This window comes from Anopheles gambiae, chromosome 3, assembly GCF_943734735.2.
Source record: "Anopheles gambiae chromosome 3, idAnoGambNW_F1_1, whole genome shotgun sequence".
NCBI classification, from domain to species: domain Eukaryota; kingdom Metazoa; phylum Arthropoda; class Insecta; order Diptera; family Culicidae; genus Anopheles; species Anopheles gambiae.
The window spans coordinates 51,779,569-51,799,802 of NC_064602.1; the positions used below are offsets into that span (position 1 = coordinate 51,779,569).

At 37.9% G+C, this 20,234-nt stretch overlaps 1 protein-coding gene and 1 long non-coding RNA gene across 7 annotated transcripts in view; both read right to left on the reverse strand.

The window, feature by feature from the left end:
- Window positions 1-11,954, reverse strand: part of LOC4578503 (muscle calcium channel subunit alpha-1) — a 75,932-nt gene extending 63,978 nt beyond the window's left edge. For 2 of the 4 annotated variants that reach the window (XM_061655551.1, XM_061655548.1), the window contains exon 1: window positions 1-10. This exon is cut by the window's left edge and continues 359 nt beyond it. Coding sequence is in view for 1 of the 4 variants with exons in the window: in XM_061655550.1 (XP_061511534.1) it covers window positions 11,924-11,939 (16 nt within the window). In the remaining 3 variants the exon portion in view is untranslated. Of the gene's footprint in view, window positions 11-4,581; window positions 4,765-11,923 lie in introns of those variants that run through there. The other 2 variants (XM_061655550.1, XM_061655552.1) reach the window with 2 other exon arrangements.
- Window positions 11,955-14,371: 2,417 nt separating this feature from the next.
- LOC4578504 (uncharacterized) lies at window positions 14,372-16,258 on the reverse strand. Of its 3 annotated transcripts, XR_009765901.1 has the most exons (4): window positions 15,832-16,249; window positions 15,593-15,750; window positions 15,364-15,457; window positions 14,372-15,279 (listed from the first exon to the last, which is right to left on the reverse strand). It is a non-coding gene; the product is annotated as an uncharacterized LOC4578504 (long non-coding RNA). The 3 variants fall into 3 exon arrangements; XR_009765900.1 differs by having other exon boundaries at window positions 14,372-15,289; window positions 15,593-16,258; XR_009765899.1 differs by having other exon boundaries at window positions 15,593-16,245.
- Between the last annotated feature and the right edge of the window lie 3,976 nt (window positions 16,259-20,234).

The following is a 20,234-nucleotide window of genomic DNA, read 5'->3' on the forward strand; positions in this document are numbered from 1 at the left end:
GAGTCTGGCAACACTGACTATCCGGTGTAAAATTACAATACCCGCCATGCAACCCGTCAAACATTGCGAGGTTTGCGAATGATTTCATCTGCTCGAAATCTTATGGTATTTTAAATAATCTTTGATTTTTTTTCATGGATTATTTTTTTTGCGGTAGTATTTGTCGAAAAGATCACTATTTCAATTTTTGTGGATTTTTTAAAATAAAATAACAAAATTCAGGTGTTTAGTATGCTACAATTTGCACTGTTATACCTGTCCGTCAAACATTGCGAGGATTGCGAATGATCTCATCTGCTCGAAATCTTATGGTATTTTAAATAATCTTTGATTTTTATTCATGGATTTTTTTTGCGGTAGTATTTATCGAAAAGATCACTATTTAATTTTTTGTGGATTTTTTAAAATAAAATAACAAAATTCAGATGTTTAGTATGCTACAATTTGCACTGTTATACCTGCTCTTAGGGTGCTATAATTATAACTGTTAAAACTAGGGGTGAAAAAACTACCAAGGCTCGCAAGCTCTTTAATGCGAGGGCTCTGGGACGGTGAACTTGTATTGCGTGCGAGCCCTCGCGTGCCCTCGTAAATCGCTGTCAATTGCATGGCTCGTACTCTCCGTAGTACAATGGAAGTGAGTGAATTGGTGACGGGTCGTTCACCTGACGATGACGTGCAACATGTAGATATATCCTCCGTAAACGGGTCTAATCCGCTAGCGAACTTTACCACTACATTGAATGAATATCCGTATCTCCGCGCGCCTCACAACGATCGTCCGACCAGTGCTTCTTAACCGGATGAGGTTAAGATTCATGCGCGTGTTTCACAAGCAGCATCGTGTGCCCATCAAATGGGCAAGATAAGGATTCCAAATCCTTTACATAACGTTAACAATTCACCCGGAAAATGCGGCATTAAGGAAAATGCGGCTGTTCGGTCGGGTGATGTATACCGTTCGGATCCACCTGCGATAAACGCAACCTCTCGGAATGGTGAAGTATCCAGTGCTCATCAACCCGCCGTGAAGTGGCCTAATGAACCACGTGTACCGCTAACAACAAATAACGCTCATCTTGGCGAGATGAGCTTATATAATTCACGTGAGCCGCTTGTAGAATACAATGCAATTCGGACAGCGCAACCAGTTGAGGTTAGCCTCCGGGAACCACATAAACAGCACGCAGCTTATGCTGCTGCATGGGCATCAAGTGCTGCTCAGCATGATTATCTCATGTATCCCGATCTACGAGCCAGTCGCGGAGGTTATCAGCATCATCCGATATCAGGAAACTATCGACCGAGCGAAATAATATTTACGGATAATAGCGCTGTTTATCATGAACAACAGTTACGGTTAATACCACGAGGACAAGCAGCGTCCTGCATTTTTCGACCTGATGAAACAAATCCGGGAATGAGTGCACCTCTACCAAGCACGCATCATCAGGACCCTGATGCGTCGGTTACCTTCTGGACCGATGTACCGAATGCTGATCCCCGTGGACAAGTTAACACTCGGGACGCGTATATGGCTAACGGGGCGTCAAACGCTCAGCGATCGAGTGAGTATCCTTTGTACACAAATCTAAGTGCGCCTCGCGCACATGAACTACTTTTATTTTTAGATCGATGTGAAGTGCCTTTGGGCATACTACAGAACGAGGTGCGAAGAATCGATGAGCGCTGCAAACAGTTTCGAACCAAGCAGAGATTGCACTGGAGGAGCGATGCGATGCAAGCAGGAAGAAAAGGAACGTTTTCTTCAAGCTCACGGAACCATGAGGTCGGTTTTGTGCTAGCGAAATGATACTCAGCATGGCGAGGAACACACACACATCCAGGATACAGTTTCAGTGGTCATCCTGTCCTTAATCAAAACAAGCAGTTTGCGCGCCACTCCACCAGTGGTGCCAGGAATAAGCAAGCTTTCCGGCAACCCTAAACAATTCGAACGGCATGTGCGATAACTTAATAGATTGATCGCGATTTGAATATCGAACAGAGAGAAAGGATTAGAACAGGTATGACCGACGTGAAAACAAGCAAATAGGATGTGGATAGGAATGACACCAGAACAGCCATAAGGAAAGTGAATTCGATAATTCACTTTAGGGGAGAATGTTGCGACGAGTCTGGCAACACTGACTATCCGGTGTAAAATTACAATATTGATAACGCGTATTGATGACTGCCCAGTGTAAAATAGGCCGTACGGATAACTGATAATGCACGGATAAGGCGAAGTTTCGAAAAGAGGGTGTACGGAAAGAAACAGAGCGCGGTGGTCTTTTTCTATTCTAACCGTACGACGAGACAGAAGTTTTTTTACTGTACACCACCGTTAGTCAAGCTTTCGAGAATAAATATATAGTAAAGAGGTCTGAAAAGTCGTCGCGTTTGTGTTGACTGTTGCTCAACGCAACAGCTGGTATAGGGAGGTTGTGTTTAACACAATCAGGAACGAGGTCATGTAATGTAGAACGATTTGACAAGTAGCCAAAAGTTCGTTACAGGCAGTTCGACATCTAAGAGCCCTTTTCGATTCAAATTTTAATTGTGATAAAAATGATAAATCGGTCTGGTGATCTCAAGAAAATTCAACAGGTTGGCTGATAAGTCCCCAGTCTGACACATAGATGGCGCCGCTAGTATTAAATGCATTTTTTTATATAGTACCAGCCTTCAAATGATTCGTGTGAAAATTTGACGTCTGTATGTCAATTAGTTTGTGAGACAGAGCGTCTTTTGTCAAGCAACTTTTGTGTTGTGTTGTTCCACCAAGACAAAGCACCGTGCCATAAGTCATTGAGAACGATGGCAAAAATCTATGTGTCCAGTGTCCAGTGCCATCTATGTGTCAGACCGGAGACTTATCAGCCAACCTGTTATATTCAAATTTCACTTGCTTCTGTACAAATGGTTCACATTGAAATTTAGTATTTAAACAAGCGTATCGCTATTCTAGTTCTAGCGATGCATAACTTCAATGCGAAACCATATAACAGTACAGAGGTATGGAAAAAGCTCTCAAAGCGAGGAAAGCGGCTCCACTAATTGGGTATCCCACCAACAGATGGTGTCACTAACTTTTTTTTCTATTTTTAGAATGCATGAGTCGTTTGCCGTCTGCTAAACGAAGTCTTACTATATTCCGTTTAGGCAGAGTGCTTGAGTCGTTAAGAACCCGTTTAGTGGAGTTGTGGCACTTGGGTTACTACAACCATAGCAGGATAGTCAATACTACATAGAGGGCACGGTCTTTTCGGGGCTTGAACCCACGACAGGCATGTTGTTAAGTCGTACGAGTTGACGATTTTACCACCAGATCGGCATTTACCACTGGTTCAGGGGTTGATAAATATCGAAACAGAGTTTTGAATAAAATATTTTATTGCAAAACAGGTATATTTTGCACAATTTCGATTCTACATGCTTTATGAAAGTTAGTTAAATTAAAAAAGAGCATTTTTTTCAAAATATTAAAATATTAGCTGTCAAATTTAGAGAAATCGAGTTTTGCAATTTTGCGTATATGGAGTATTGCGTACTGCGGATAATTGTCGTACAGTCTGAGCTTACTGGTTGAACTTCGATTCACTGCCAACTAGGAATATATGCTTTTTAGTTGACACGTTTTTTCATAGAAAAAAATCTGAGCCTTTTCTCAGCAAGCCATGAGATGTTTGTGAATGTTTCTTACTATAGAGCGTTCAACTAAAAAGCGTTCAACTATTGAATTCTGGCTGTATTTCATTAACGTTTAGTTTGATTAATGCAGAGGCTTCTTATTATCTAGCATTTGCGAAACAAATTTGACCACAGTTATATGCATCGTTTTACCACTGTATGCCTAACGGCCCTTATTTCGTATGACTTATACGCTGAACATAAATGAAGTATTTGTTTTAATTTAGAAAGCGAAAGGTGATGTATAAATACAAACCTACAATGAGCAATGATAGCTCGACCTTCTCTCTAAAGATAAATACTATAGTTTTAATTGAAACAAACAATCACTGGGTTTGAATCAAATATTAATCATAATTTTCAAGTTCCACCAGATTTTTTCGTGAGTGTTAATACATTGAATATAGCTTTACAATTATATCAGCTTTGCAATCAGCTTTACAATTACTATATAATTTGAATTTTCAACATATACATTTATATTACTCTTACTTACTTGTCTATTTAACATTTCAGCCAATTTTGAAAGATTGATGGATTTAAATCTTAATAATTATTATTACCATAACACTCTGCCACAGAAAATGTTAGCAATCATTTCAGAGGATTTTTGAAACTTCGTAGAATCACTTTAAATCCGTAGAGCGATCAGAAATCACGCGTTTTTTCTGTTATTAAAAAAATGCGCATGCGCTAACCGCTTTACTTTCATTGCCTCGCTGTGGGGCCCGGGTTAATCGAAACACTCTACCACCGATTGCCGCAGCACTTTTCCCGCTGTACTTGCATACATATTGTTACCGGTTAAAAATAGAGCTGCCTTTGGTAAGTTACTTAATGTAATTCCGGAAAATACAAGAGAGAGAGTGATACACGACTGATTCTTACCTAAGTATAACTGAACTAACAATAAAACACCATTTATCGCACGTGATAAAATTTTCGATTGAACTGTTCAATGATCAACGAATAAAAAAAGAACTCTAATTATCGGTCGAAACACAACACATGTTCGTAGAACAACTTGCCATGTGGCATTGTTGAATTTTCGTTAAATGCGATATGGGGAGACCAACATTAAGAACAAAAATGTACTGCGCAAGTGCCAGATATTGCACACTGACATTGCTTATTTGAGGACACAATAAACATTTCATTTCACTGTTCATCCATCCTCAACATATTTACCTAAAAAATTTAAGTAAGTACAGTATAAAAAAGTAAATAATTAAATTTATCGCAAAGACTTGGATTAGTTGCCATTCAATTAGATTTTAACAACCGTGGGTCCTCGAGAAACACTTTTACAGGGTTTCGAGTCATATAATGGAATAGTTCAATCGGCTTAGAGAATGTTTCAAGCCGGCATTGGATGATTTTGCAATCATATAATTGAGTGTTGCAACCAGTGTTGTAAACTGTTGACATTATTTTTTGACGTTCGCAGTAGGCTACTGGTCAAAATCAAGGATAATGTATTTAGAAGGTTGATTTTTATCGCTTTTGCGACATTGTGGGGGACATCTGTCACTCTGCATACAAATTTCATTACCCCGCACCAGCCCTCCCCGATTTTTATACCGGAGCCCCCGTAAGAGATATGTCAAGTCGAGAAATGTCATTTTGCTCTGAACAACCTTGTCATTTATAACACCTTGGGCCAAAATCATTTTTCGTACATCACCGTATTAATACACGATGCGCAGTCTCAGATTGCGCATATATTCGTTTTATCAAAACATAAGTCATTTCGCGAAGCCAACCCTGAGCTATAAACGTCATTTCCATACATTTTCAGATTGCGCCAAGATTGCGCAGATATTCAGAAGATTTTCAAGATTATATGTCCGAGATATATAATTTTTTTTTGACGGATAAATATATAAAACCGACCCGTTTGACAGATAAATAGATGCGCATCGTGTATTAATACGGTCACATTCACTGTTACCATGACACGTCTGTTGAAGAACGACATTCATTTCTGGGTAAAAGTAAGGCTCAGCCGTCTACGTTACATTGGAGAAACGTTACATCCAAGGTGGAATGTATAATGAGGTGTAGTTATAGCGGTTTTGGCGATCCCCCCCCTGGGCTCCGATTTTGACAGATGGTTTTCCGCTTGTATATGTATTGATGGATTGTTTACGTTTTGCATGGTTAATATTTGGTGGAGATCAATTTGGGTGAATATTTTAGTTTGTTAGGACACTGCCCGTGATTTAAAATGGAAATTTTCCTTCGAGAACTTGATGCGTTCGCCAAACGCGGAAAACTAACTGTCAGTTTTCTTCGTCGATTCTTCTTCCACCTAGCTGTCAAAACGGGCTTATAACTTGACCTGATATCTTTACGGTCCTTGGTTACATCCCTTAAAATATTCCCAAGCAGCATTTTTACTACAGTTTTGTCATCCAGGCGACCGACCAGTGTACATTATTTGAATAAAAAATATTTTAAATTGAGATGAAAAAAAGTTAATTGCTGTAAGATGAACCGATTTCAAGGAGATTTAATTTTTAAATAACAATTAAATAACAGGTTTAATATTTTTCATTGTTGCATTATGATTAATGAAAATAAGTTTGAAATCAGGAAGCTCATGAACACCCCAAAAGCTTTCAATTAACATTTTCATTTTTTTTAACAGGAGTAACATTTTCTATGATTAGAAAATATAAAATATTAAAATATTTTTTAATTAAATTATATATATGAAATATAACTATTACCTTTTCAATCTATGTTTCTGGCCATTTTAAATAAAAATTACTTTAGATGCAAGGGCTCTTTTTAAAATGAGGTCAATGAAGTTAATAAAAACTTGTAAGTTTTTCATTATATTACTTTATCAATAACTGGATAAATAAATAAATAATCTTTTTTTTATTATTTACATATTTTATTTATAAGATTGTTAAAATTATAATTCTTGAAGTTGTGACAACTTTTCTAATTATCAACAAAGCTTTTCTAATTATCATATAAAAGTAAACAATAATAAGACATGATTATCTATAAATTTGCTCATCCACGGCGGTTAAAACAAACGTTCAAAAATGTTGCTTGGGTTTGTGATTAACAGGCGTTACGCGTAACGCTAGCGTAACGTAGAGGGCTGAGCCTTACTTTTACCCATTTCTGTAGTTAGGGCGGTGGCAACGCTTTTTCGCATGCGATTTTATCGGACGGCCTGTCAAATTTGTATACGGGATTTGACAGATAACGTCGGGCGACGAAATCGCACGTCCGACGTTATCTGTCAAATCCCATATAAATCTCGTCCGATAAACTCGCATCCGATGAGCGTTGCCACGGGCCTTACCAAAGTGGGTTTATTATACAGGTGGGCTTATCCCGAACAAAATGACAGCCGTACTGTAGAAAAATGAAAACGAAATGACAGGAGGGGATTCGATCATTTGTTGATGTATGCGTGTGAATTCCAATGGCTATTTTGGATGATGTGCCGTAGTGTGGGTGAAAAACTACGTATCACAATCGAATCCCCTCCTGTCATTCGTTCGTCCAATATGGCCTTCCCGCCAAACCTATAAGCCCACCTAGTCCCTATCAAAGTGGGTATAGGGACTAGGTGGGCTTATAGGTTTGGCGGGAAGGCCATATTGGACGAACGAATGACAGGAGGGGATTCGATTGTGATACGTAGTTTTTCACCCACACTACGGCACATCATCCAAAATAGCCATTGGAATTCACACGCATACATCAACAAATGATCGAATCCCCTCCTGTCATTTCGTTTTCATTTTTCTACAGTACGGCTGTCATTTTGTTCGGGATAAGCCCACCTGTATAATAAACCCACTTTGGTCCCTATACCCACTTTGGGCCTTACCGTCAGTGTCTTTGCGATGACATGACTGTAAACAAATGTAGTTTGAATGTCAATTGACATTCATCTTGTGAATCCAGAACTGCTTGGTGCCTTTACCGATCGTAAGTGACTGAACAATTAAATATTTCAACTTGGCCAGTGCGAAAATCAGTGTCTTCTTGCTGGTGTACACGAATTTAAAGAAAAAATGTTACAAAGGAGAAGGCGATGTAGTGCACTCGAAAATGAAAGTCAAATGAATGTCGCCAAAAAATGTCGTCGAATCAAACGACATTTTTTGACATGACTGTAGAATGAAAGAGTGAAAACTGAATGCGAAGCTTCAAATCGTGTCAAAGTAGGCAATTTCATGTCAAAGAACGTCACCGCTAACAACACTGGTTGCAACCGAGATGTGGAATTTTGCAAGTGTTTGCTACAGTAAGTTTTCGCTAACTTGACGCCTTTTAACAGAAATGCTTTTTAACTGGATGTTTGCTGGATGGATCCTGGTTAAAAATCACTTAAACGTCAAACGTAAAGGCCGCGCCCAAATGCAAGGTGGATTTAAAAATATCAGGTGGTGGACTCTAGTGCATTTTGACAATTCGTCACTTGACGTAAGGTCCCCAGGATTCAAACTTTGTTTACATTTATTAAATTTGTTCAAATAAATTATCTACCCCATTTTTTCGATTAAATATTCTTCAAAAATATATTTTGGACTTTGCGAGTTCTTATTAAACATTAAAACATGGATTAAAGTGTGTTATTTTGTTTTATTCCGTGAATTTATTCCATAATTCATTGTGTTTTCGACATTTTTGGAGATAAAAATTAAGAAAACCATTATTTTTTCAATTATCACATTGATTCCTTATTATCGACGAGCCGCATGGACAATTTACGCGAGATTAGAACTCTTACACTGCTTCTAGACGACCAACTTTTGTACCGCGACAAATTTTCTGCGAGCTCTTTGTTCTAAAACAACATCTCAGTTTTAGAACAAAATCAGAGGTAACCGTGATTGTCGCGGGTTTGTGAAATTTTCACAGAAAGGCAACGCTCGCGTTTCGCGACATTACGATCAAAGTAAGCCATACATTCGTGCTAAAACAAAGACCAAGCGAGTGAAAAAGTCACTTTTCGGCTGTGTTTTCGATTGATATTTCGTGCACGATTTGACAAACGAAATAGTGTACGAGATTCAGACTTTTTTCGGCACATACCCAAACGAGTGAAAATGTCACTTTTCGGCTGTTTTTTCGATTGATATTTCGTGCACGATTTGACAAACGAAACAGTGTACGAGATTCAGACTTTTTTCGGCACATAACCACAACAGCGTGCAATGGCATATTTGCTATCTTCATTGCACGTCTAGCGTTACACATTTTGAGGTTAAATAGTTTTTAAATTGTTGGTATTTATATGAATGATACGATACGAAAGAACACAACTGATACAAACTAAACGTAATAGACAAAAAGAAATACACATAACCTGCTTCAACGCTTGGCTTGGAGAGCGAAATGTTACGAATGGAAGAACCACACATACAATCATATATTGCTTGTCAAATTATGAGAGTGTATGACCCAAGCGAGTGAAAAAGTCACTTTTCGGCTGTGTTTTCGATTGATATTTCGTGCACGATTTGACAAACGAAATAGTGTACGAGATTCAGACTTTTTTCGGCACATACCCAACCGAGTGAAAATGTCACTTTTCGGCTGTTTTTTCGATTGATATTTCGTGCACGATTTGACAAACGAAACAGTGTACGAGATTCAGACTTTTTTCGGCACATAACCACAACAGCGTGCAATGGCATATTTGCTATCTTCATTTCACGTCTAGCGTTACACATTTTGAGGTTAAATAGTTTTTAAATTGTTGGTATTTATAAAAAATGATACGATACGAAAGAACACAACTGATGCAAACTAAACGTCATACACAAAAAGAAATACACATAACCTCCCAAGCGAGTGAAAGTCACTTTTCGGCTGTGTTTTCGATTGATATTTCGTGCACGATTTGACAAACGAAATAGTGTACGAGATTCAGACTTTTTTCGGCACATACCCAACCGAGTGAAAATGTCACTTTTCGGCTGTTTTTTCGATTGATATTTCGTGCACGATTTGACAAACGAAACAGTGTACGAGATTCAGACTTTTTTCGGCACATAACCACAACAGCGTGCAATGGCATATTTGCTATCTTCATTTCACGTCTAGCGTTACACATTTTGAGGTTAAATAGTTTTTAAATTGTTGGTATTTATATAAATGATACGATACGAAAGAACACAACTGATGCAAACTAAACGTCATACACAAAAAGAAATACACATAACCTCCCAAGCGAGTGAAAGTCACTTTTCGGCTGTGTTTTCGATTGATATTTCGTGCACGATTTGACAAACGAAATAGTGTACGAGATTCAGACTTTTTTCGGCACATACCCAACCGAGTGAAAATGTCACTTTTCGGCTGTTTTTTCGATTGATATTTCGTGCACGATTTGACAAACGAAACAGTGTACGAGATTCAGACTTTTTTCGGCACATAACCACAACAGCGTGCAATGGCATATTTGCTATCTTCATTGCACGTCTAGCGTTACACATTTTGAGGTTAAATAGTTTTTAAATTGTTGGTATTTATATGAATGATACGATACGAAAGAACACAACTGATACAAACTAAACGTAATAGACAAAAAGAAATACACATAACCTGCTTCAACGCTTGGCTTGGAGAGCGAAATGTTACGAATGGAAGAACCACACATACAATCATATATTGCTTGTCAAATTATGAGAGTGTATGACCCAAGCGAGTGAAAAAGTCACTTTTCGGCTGTGTTTTCGATTGATATTTCGTGCACGATTTGACAAACGAAATAGTGTACGAGATTCAGACTTTTTTCGGCACATACCCAACCGAGTGAAAATGTCACTTTTCGGCTGTTTTTTCGATTGATATTTCGTGCACGATTTGACAAACGAAACAGTGTACGAGATTCAGATTTTTTTCGGCACATAACCACAACAGCGTGCAATGGCATATTTGCTATCTTCATTTCACGTCTAGCGTTACACATTTTGAGGTTAAATAGTTTTTAAATTGTTGGTATTTATATGAATGATACGATACGAAAGAACACAACTGATGCAAACTAAACGTCATACACAAAAAGAAATACACATAACCTGCTTCAACGCTTGGCTTGGAGAGCGAAATGTTACGAATGGAAGAACCACACATACAATCATATATTGCTTGTCAAATTATGAGAGTGTATGAGTTATCGTCCGAAAATTTCCGCTTGGGGAGTTATCGTCCGAAAATTTCCGCTTGGGCGGTTTGACAGATAGAAAGTGTCGCAAAAAATTGTCGCGGAAGATTTTTTGGGTCGTCTAGAAGCAGTGTTACTCACATGATTTTAAATTTCGTACATAAACAAATCATCAAATCTTTTGTTAATATATCTAATTTTTTCGATAAAACCAATAGACACACAAAAATGCACATAATAACTAAGAAATCTGTTCTATTTGCTAAGCTTTGCTAAGTCCCTCAACTATGGCGACCCCCCAAAGGCCCTAATCCACCACCTGATATTTTTAATCCACCTTGCCCAAATGACAATGGGACCCCCTAAAAATTGGCCAAAAAAATGTCAAATTTTTGACAGGATCGGATTTTGGACCGGATTGAATAGAAAATCCGATCTTCTCAGAGGTGAGCGAATCAGTAGTGGGAAAGCCATGGTGAGTAGCCAGTGAATTATCGAAAAAAAACCAAATCTCACGCCTTTCAATGTGCGTTTTTGTTTCGTGTGGTCATGGCCAAGGTGTGTTTATTAAGAAGGTGAATTATTAGCGCGTTTTCCGGGCGCCATCATTGAGTATTGTTATGTCAAATTGCATACAATTTTCTATACCCCCCTCCAGTTCCTCCTGATTTTAATACCGGTGCCCCCAGTATTGTTATGTCAAGTCGAGAAATGTCAATTTGCTCTGAAGCACTTCACCTCCTAATATCCATACACCTTGGTCATGGCTGCATATACGTCATATCTGCTGTACCAGCGGTGTTGTGTTGTGTGGTAATGTGTGTCGGTGTGAATTATGTGCCGCGTGCAAGGGCCGTAAAGATATCAGGTCAAGTTATAAGCCCGTTTTGACAGCTAGGTGGAAGAAGAATCGACGAAGAAAACTGACAGTTAGTTTTCCGCTTTTGGCGAACGCGTCAAGTTCTCGAAGGAAAATTTATATTTTAAATCACGGACTGTGTTCTAATAAACTAAAATATTCACCCAAATTGATCTCCACCAAATATTGACCATGCAAAACGTAAACAATCCATCAATACATACACAAGCGGAAAACCATCTGTCAAAATCGGAGCTCAGGGGGGGGGGGGGATCGCCAAAAGCGCTATAACTACACCTCATTATACATTCCACCTTGGCCGCGTGTGGAAGTTCCTGGTGGAAAGTGGATGGAAGGGAGAATTGTATAAACTTTCAGTGCTGCAAAACGCCAACGAAAATGCTCACCAACGAAAACAATGAACATATCCATGGTAGTTTGATGCTCATTGCTGATAGTCAATAAAAGTGCGCCATGACCAAGGTGTATGGATATTAGGAGGTGAAGTGCTTCAGAGCAAATTGACATTTCTCGACTTGACATAACAATACTGGGGGCACCGGTATTAAAATCAGGAGGAACTGGAGGGGGGTATAGAAAATTGTATGCAATTTGACATAACAATACTCAATGATGGCGCCCGGAAAACGCGCTAATAATTCACCTTCTTAATAAACACACCTTGCGCCATGACATGCTGAACACGACATGTGAATTCTTGAGTCAAACGCGATACTCTGACTGACAATCTTAGCTTAATGCCGGCGCAAGCATTATCATGATTTTTTTCTGGCTGTGAACAGTGCTGCCAAATGCTACTGTTTCAATCATCAACCCTCATGACTGAAACGAAACTCAAATCAGATCACGTACACAACTGAGATTGTTGTGAACTGCACTATTTGCTCTTTATTTATACACTTTAAACTTTACATTATAAATAATATACACGAAATACAAACACGTTAAAACGTAGGCCGCGCGCCAGCCGCAACGAGCGCCCCTACCGAGAGCTCCTGCTCGATCGGCCTTCGTACACACTCTGCTCGGCGCTCGGCACACACTAAGCCTTGCGCGCTTAGTATGTGCGACAGTGTGCGTGTACACACTGTCGTCCCCCTGGACGTTGACCGGTGGCAGCGCAATTGCCACGGCAAGTCCAGGGGTCGGCACGCACGGCTGCCCACAACAGAGATGATCAGTGACTATACTCAAACAGTTGGAAAATCAATCACATGCTTGGTGACACTTAGTTTATTACCCAACTTTTGATCACTCACTTGGTCACGACATTGTTGTCGGCGATAATCGCGACATTCTTGGAATATACTTGGCGCGTAGGCTCTATTTACAAAATGAGCATGCTTTCTCCCTCTATCTGTTTTGATTATCTGTCGGGTCAAACAGAGCGAGAAAACATGCTCATTTGGTTTCTTGGAACCACTCGCACGCAATGCATATCTCCCGTGACCATCGCAATGATCACTGACTGCAAATGTCGCGACCAAGTGATTAAACACGAGTTGGTTCAAGGTGTATGGATATTAGGAGGTGAAGTGCTTCAGAGCAAATTGACATTTCACGACTTGACATAACAATACTGGGGGCTCCGGTATTAAAATCGGGGAGGGCTGGAGGGGGGTATAGAAAATTGTATGCGATTTGACATAACAATACTCAATGATGGCGCCCGGAAAACGCGCTAACAATTCACCTCCTTAATAAACACACCTTGAGTTGGTTGCACACAATGTCACCAAGCATGCGATGGTCGCACCAACTGTTTGATTGAACTGTTTGATCTTCGCAGTAGAGCTCGTGACGCTGAGATGATTTTGTTTCAGCCAGAATTTGTCATGAATATGTTAGTGACATTTAGCAAAATTGATCACAGCAAAAAAAAGTCGTGATATAGTGACTGACCAAGCGATGGTCGCAAACATGTCATGAGCATGTATTAGTCACACCAATCGTTCTGAGTATCACGTCTGATTGTCACAATTGAGGACGTGACGCTGATATGGATTTTGTTTCAGTCAGATTTTTTTATGTCATTGATAGTAACATTTTGCAGCACTGTAAACTTTTATTGTGTTGAATTTATCCGCGGTGTAGCTGGTTTCGATCCATGAGCTGGTGTTCATCGTCCCGGGTGTGCTGTCCATAGGCTGTGCCTCGCGCGATAGGGCGATGCAGGTACAAAGCAGCAAAATTCTTCGCTCTATGAACGAATGTAGTGCCGTAGAATTTCCTACAGCATTTTACGCTGTGGAGTACAATAGGATGCAGTTTAATAATTTGTGGTGCTTTATAGGTGTGTATCGAGATTTTTAAGGTGCTAATGCGTTTATTTTGTTTGTGTTTGTTTATGTTTTACAGTTATCACACCACAAGATAATGAACCGTGGCCTTAATTAAGCCAAAATGTTGGGATGTTCGGTGTATACATTATTTTTATTAAATGTGACCTGCTTAAAATTGGTTTTTATTTGGGTTTCAGATTATTGGTGGTACATTGCGGATTGTTAAATAACAATGTGTGTTTTTAATTTATCATAGCCTAATAAAGAAAATGTTCATTGTGTTACTATGTTTTTGATCGTAATCACTTTTTTATTGTTCGATAGCATTAAATAAAAATTATTTAAGGGATGTAATGTTCGGACAAAAAATAAATTTGATAAATTTTGATATATTTTATTATGTAGTCAAACGTATAAAAATTATGTTAAACATACATGTGGTGAACCTAGTATATTAGCCTAGTAGTATAATATTATTATCAGTAAAATGTGTTTTACGCCGGCATTTCTTAAACCGCTCGACTGTTTCGCATTCGCTTCCGTTATGTTTTTTGCTCGCTATGCTTTGCGTATAATTAAGACTAATGTGTATTATTATAACTATCGGCTCATGACGAGTCTTAAATGTGATTCTTTAACTAGGAATGGGTCTGGGCAAATGAAGTGCGTTTGACAACATGGTAACATTTAGTAGGTTTTACATTGATTATATCCGATTTCTTTTAACATATATGTGCTCTGCGCAGAGCACAATGAAGCTCTACGATTTAAAAAAAAATTAATATAGAATTTGATTACTTATTATTGCTTTCAATATGCATTTCATGTAGGAAACGATAACGTGTTCATGGTTTTGCAATTTGGACAAAGCTGAGAACATGATTAAATCGTAAAATTGTTCCACGGTCTAAGTATAAATGGCAAACCCCTATTAATTGCTACTATTTCATGTGCCCTAAACTATTTCAAACTTTCTTTAACTCTATAATCTTCCTCATATTAAAAACCAAATTTATGCACTTGGTCTCTCACTAAAATATCCTAGTTCGCTATATTATCCTATTGTCTTCTATTTTAGTGGAACAACTGTAGTAAGTCTAGGCCTGTTTTAGTAATTAATACGATTTTCTATCCTATCTATAGTATGCTACCCTATCTAGTTCCTATTTTTATTATTTATTGAAATAACTGTTACGTGAAATGTCCAGCATAAAGTGATAACGTTGGAATGTTACATGAACATCTTTTCTACATGTAGCTGCTTTCCTTTTAGTACTCTGAAATGACCTTATGAATTATAATTAACATCAATTCTATTAAAATTTATTTATTGTGAAATTGTATAGTTAACATAATCTTACCGTTTTAGAACCCCCATGAAGAGGCCATGAAGTTATTTATCGAACGGAGTGAGCATACCGGGTCTGTTATGAATTATGTAAAGAAAGTTATAGTCTGTAAAGGAAAGAAACAAAAAGTATTAGTAATATAACTTTTCATATTTAAGCAATACGGCCTTTTTGGACCGTGACTCCTGAATAAAAAAAACTTTACATATAGTTGATATGAAGGTTTAAGGTTTATTCTTACCTGCACTAGAACATATGCTTTATAGTTGCTTGCACAACAATATAATTGTATGGGTAGCTTAATTGGGAAAGCGAATGCCGTCATTCCATAATTGCTCTGCTTTTTTAGTCGTGTTATCTCTTCAAATATCTGATTTGGAACGGTATGAAACAATATGACTGTAAAACATAAATTTTTAATCCATCTATAATTCCTTTTTCGTAACACTTGCACTATTTTTTAATAATAATTTGTTATACTTATCTGGTTTTAGGGATGTTGCACTTTGCCAACGCACGCTTTTTGCCTGCCGCTTGTCTTTATGTTCCTACGTTCGGGATAACACGAATATCTCTGCAAACATTTTCGCATTGGTGAAATAAATCATTTGATTGTTTATTAATTGTTTCATTGCCACAAAAACGGAACACGAAACTGCATTAATTTTCACTTCAACACAACACCTTTCTTACAAACAAAACACTTTATGCTGTCTCGCGAATCATCACATATCCACACACATCACACAGCCACACAAGGCGCCCTCACTAAACAATACGCAGTTCAACTCACATGAGCAAGATCGGCCGCCGATCCAAAATCCGACCTCACTATCATGTGGTAAGGCATCTCATCGAATCGACGGGGCGCGCAAGGTGGATTAAAAATATCAGGCTGGAAATAGACGAACCGAGATCATCGCGGTACCGCGAAAATCGCGTATGACTTGAGCTGTCAATTCTGTTATAACATTTGACAGATAGGCGAGATAATCGCGGTTCGTGTATGGAACTATCCGAGGTCTGGTGACGATTTAATGTGTCAAGAAGCATTATTGTTCTATCAATTTGCAAATCAAATTATTTATTTTACATAATTTGTGCAAAATAAAATACAAAATTCGTTTCTCGACACGAGTTTTCACACAAATCCACCAGAAAAAGTAAAAAATATCGGTTCGCGCTACCGCGAAAATCTCAGCAATACCAAAGTTGGGTATCTCTGCGAAACAGCAGGCGCGATTGGAGGCGCGGAAGATTTGACAACCCAACTGTTCTACAACTGTTATAAACAAGGCGCGAATTTTGCGGTACCGCGACGATCTCGGTTCGTCTATATCCAGCCTCAGGTGGTGGATAAGGGCCTTTGGGGGAACGCCATAGTTGAGGGACTTTACGTCATTTTAAAACCGTTGACCATTGGTTTCCGCACACAAAGCTTAGCAAATAGACAAGATTTCTTTGTTATTATGTGCATTTTTGGGTTTCTATTGATTTTATCGAAAAAACGTAATATATTAACAAAAGATTTGATGGTTTGTTTATGCACGAAGTTTAAAATCATGTGAGTAAGAGTTCTAATCTCACGTAAATTGTCCATGCGGCTCGTAGATAATGAGGAATTAATGTAAAAATTGAAAAAAATAATGCTTTCTTAATTTTTATCTTCAAAACTGTCGAAAACACAATGATTTATAGAATAAATTGACGGAATAAAAAAAAATAACACACTTTAATCCATGTTTTAATGTTAAATAAGAACTCGCAAAGTCCAAAATATATTTTAAAAGTATATTTAATCGAAAAAATTGGGTAGATAAATTATATGAACAAATTAAATAAATGTAAACAAAGTTTGAATCCTGGGGACCTTACGTCAAGTGACAAATTGTCAAAATGCACTAGAGTCCACCACCTGATATTTTTAAATCCACCTTGAATCCGATCCAATATCCGATACTGCAAAAATTTGACAATTTTTGGCCAATTTTTAGGGGGTCCAATTGTCATTTGGGCGGGGTATATTGTTGGTACAGTCCAAGGTGGATTAAAAATATCAGATGGTGGATTAGGGCCTTTGGGGGGTCGCCATAGTTGAGGGACTTTACGTCATTTTAGAACCGTTGACCATTGGTTTCCGCACACAAAACTTAGCAAATATAACAGATTTCTTTGTTATTATGTGCATTTTAGTGTGTCTATTGATTTTATCGAAAAAACGTAATATATTAACAAAAGATTTGATGATTTGTTTATGCACGAAATTTAAAATCATGCTAGCATGAGTTCTAATCTCAAGTACATTGTCCATGCGGCTCGTAGATAATGAGGAATTAATGTAAAAATTGAAAAAAAAAAAATGATTTCTTAATTTTTATCATCAAAAATGTCGAAAACACAAAGAATTCTAGAATAAATTCACAGAATAACACAAAATAACACACTTTAATGTATGTTTCAACGTTAAATAAGAACTCACAAAGTCCAAAATATATTTTAAAAGAATATTTATTCGAAAAAATGAGGTAGATAAATTATATGAACAAATTTAATTAATGTAAACAAAGTTTGAATCCTGGGGACCTTTAAGTGACGAATTGTCAAAATGCACTAGAGTCCAAGGTGTATTTATTGAGGAGGTGAATTATTAGCGCGTTTGCCGGGCGCCATCATTGAGTATTGTTATGTCAAATCGTATACAATTTTCTATACCCCCCTCCAGCCCTTCCCGATTTTTATCAAGGTGGATTTAAAAATATCAGGTGGTGGACTCTAGTGCATTTTGACAATTCGTCACTTGACGTAAGATCCCCAGGATTCAAACTTTGTTTACATTTATTAAATTTGTTCATATAATTTATCTACCCCATTTTTTCGATTAAATATTAATAAAAATATTTTGGATAATTATTTTGGACTTCGCGAGTTCTTATTTAACATTAAAACATGGATTAAAGTGTGTTATTTTGTGTTATTCCGTGAATTTATTCTATAATTCATTGTGTTTTCGACATTTTTGATGATAAAAATTAAGAAAGCATTATTTTTTTTCAATTTTCACATTAATTCCTCATTATTTACGAGCCGCATGGACAATTTACGTGAGATTAGAACTCTCACTCACATGATTTTACATTTCATGCATAAAAAAATCATCAAATCTTTTGTTAATATATTTCATTTTTTCGATAAAATCAATAGAAACACAAAATTGCACGTAGTAACAAAGAAATCTGTTCTATTTGCTAAGCTTTGTGTGCGGAAACCAATGGTCAACGGTTCTAAAATGACGTAAAGTCCCTCAACTATGGCGACCCCCCAAAGGCCCTAATCCACCACCTGATATAATTAATCCACCTTGGATTTTTATACCGGAGCCCCCAGTATTGTTATGTCAAGTCGTGAAATGTCAATTTGCTCTGAAGCACTTCACCTCCTAATATCCATACACCTTGCTAGAGTCCACCACCTGATATTTTTAAATCCACCTTGGGTACAGTCAATACTCGAGTTACGCGGTGTGTGCGTTCCCAAGGAATCCGCGTAACTGAAACATATGGGTAAATGACATTCGAATACTCGATATTTTTTATTCAATTTAGTATTTGTATACACTTTATCATTTATTTGATACGATTCGTGCAAAACATTTTGATATTTTTAAAGTGGATTAAATTTAACAGCAAAAATGAAATTTATACTGCATTGGACAATTCTTGAAGCAAAATCAAGGTGTATGGATATTAGGAGGTGAAGTGCTTCAGAGCAAATTGACATTTCACGACTTGACATAACAATACTGGGGGCTCCGGTATAAAAATCGGGAAGGGCTGGAGGGGGGTATAGAAAATTGTATACGATTTGACATAACAATACTCAATGATGGCGCCCGGCAAACGCGCTAATAATTCACCTCCTCAATAAATACACCTTGAGCAAAATGCCCTGATTTGACATCTGATGTGTCAAATCAAGAAAACCGCGTATCTCCGAATCCATGTAAGGCCCGTGTCTGTGCTCCATCGCCATCGATTTTAACGCACGTGCTGTCAAACGCGTTTTCGTATAATATTGCGATTAATTGGATGATTTTAATAGTATAACGATTATGAAAAATTAAGTTGAGATTGTTACTACAAAACACTACACATTTAGTTTGACAGATATAATCGGATGCGGCGTACGACGAAATCAAAAATTTTTGATTCCGTCGTACGACGAAATCGCACGTCCGACGGTATCTGTCAAATCCCATATGAAATTTTGACAGGCCTTCCGATAAAATCGCATCCGATGGAGCACAGACACGGGCCTAAGTCGAGAACCGGGTAACTCGGGAACAGACTGTACTCGCTAGTGTAATTTCGATTTTCACTAGCGCATCTGGCGGCATTTCGAAACATTTTGCCAAACATTTTCGAGCCGCATCAGAAAATATATTACAGTAGAACGTCGATTATCCGGGGACGGATTAACCGGCGGGCGGCTTAACCGTGCGCATAAATCTGACAGCTGTTCATACGTACGGCGAAAGTTTGCAGCGATAATCAATTGGGTAACCAGTTTCTTGTGCAGCTCGGTAGTGTCTAGGGGTATTTTCGAAATTCATTTTTGTTCATGAACAGTTGTTAAACCTACAGTTATTGATTAAAATAATATTCTACTAACGATTAATCGATTGATTCTAGGTGAATTAATAATAAAACTAGTGAAGTTAATATGTTTTATATGCGTTTGACATATCTTGGACCATTATCCGTGCAAATCGATTAACCGGCAACCGTCCGGTCCCGAGCTGCCCGGATAATCGACGCTCTACTGTATTTGTTTTTTACTGAATCCTTCTTTTGATTAATTGCTTTTATTGACCTGAAATCAAGGTG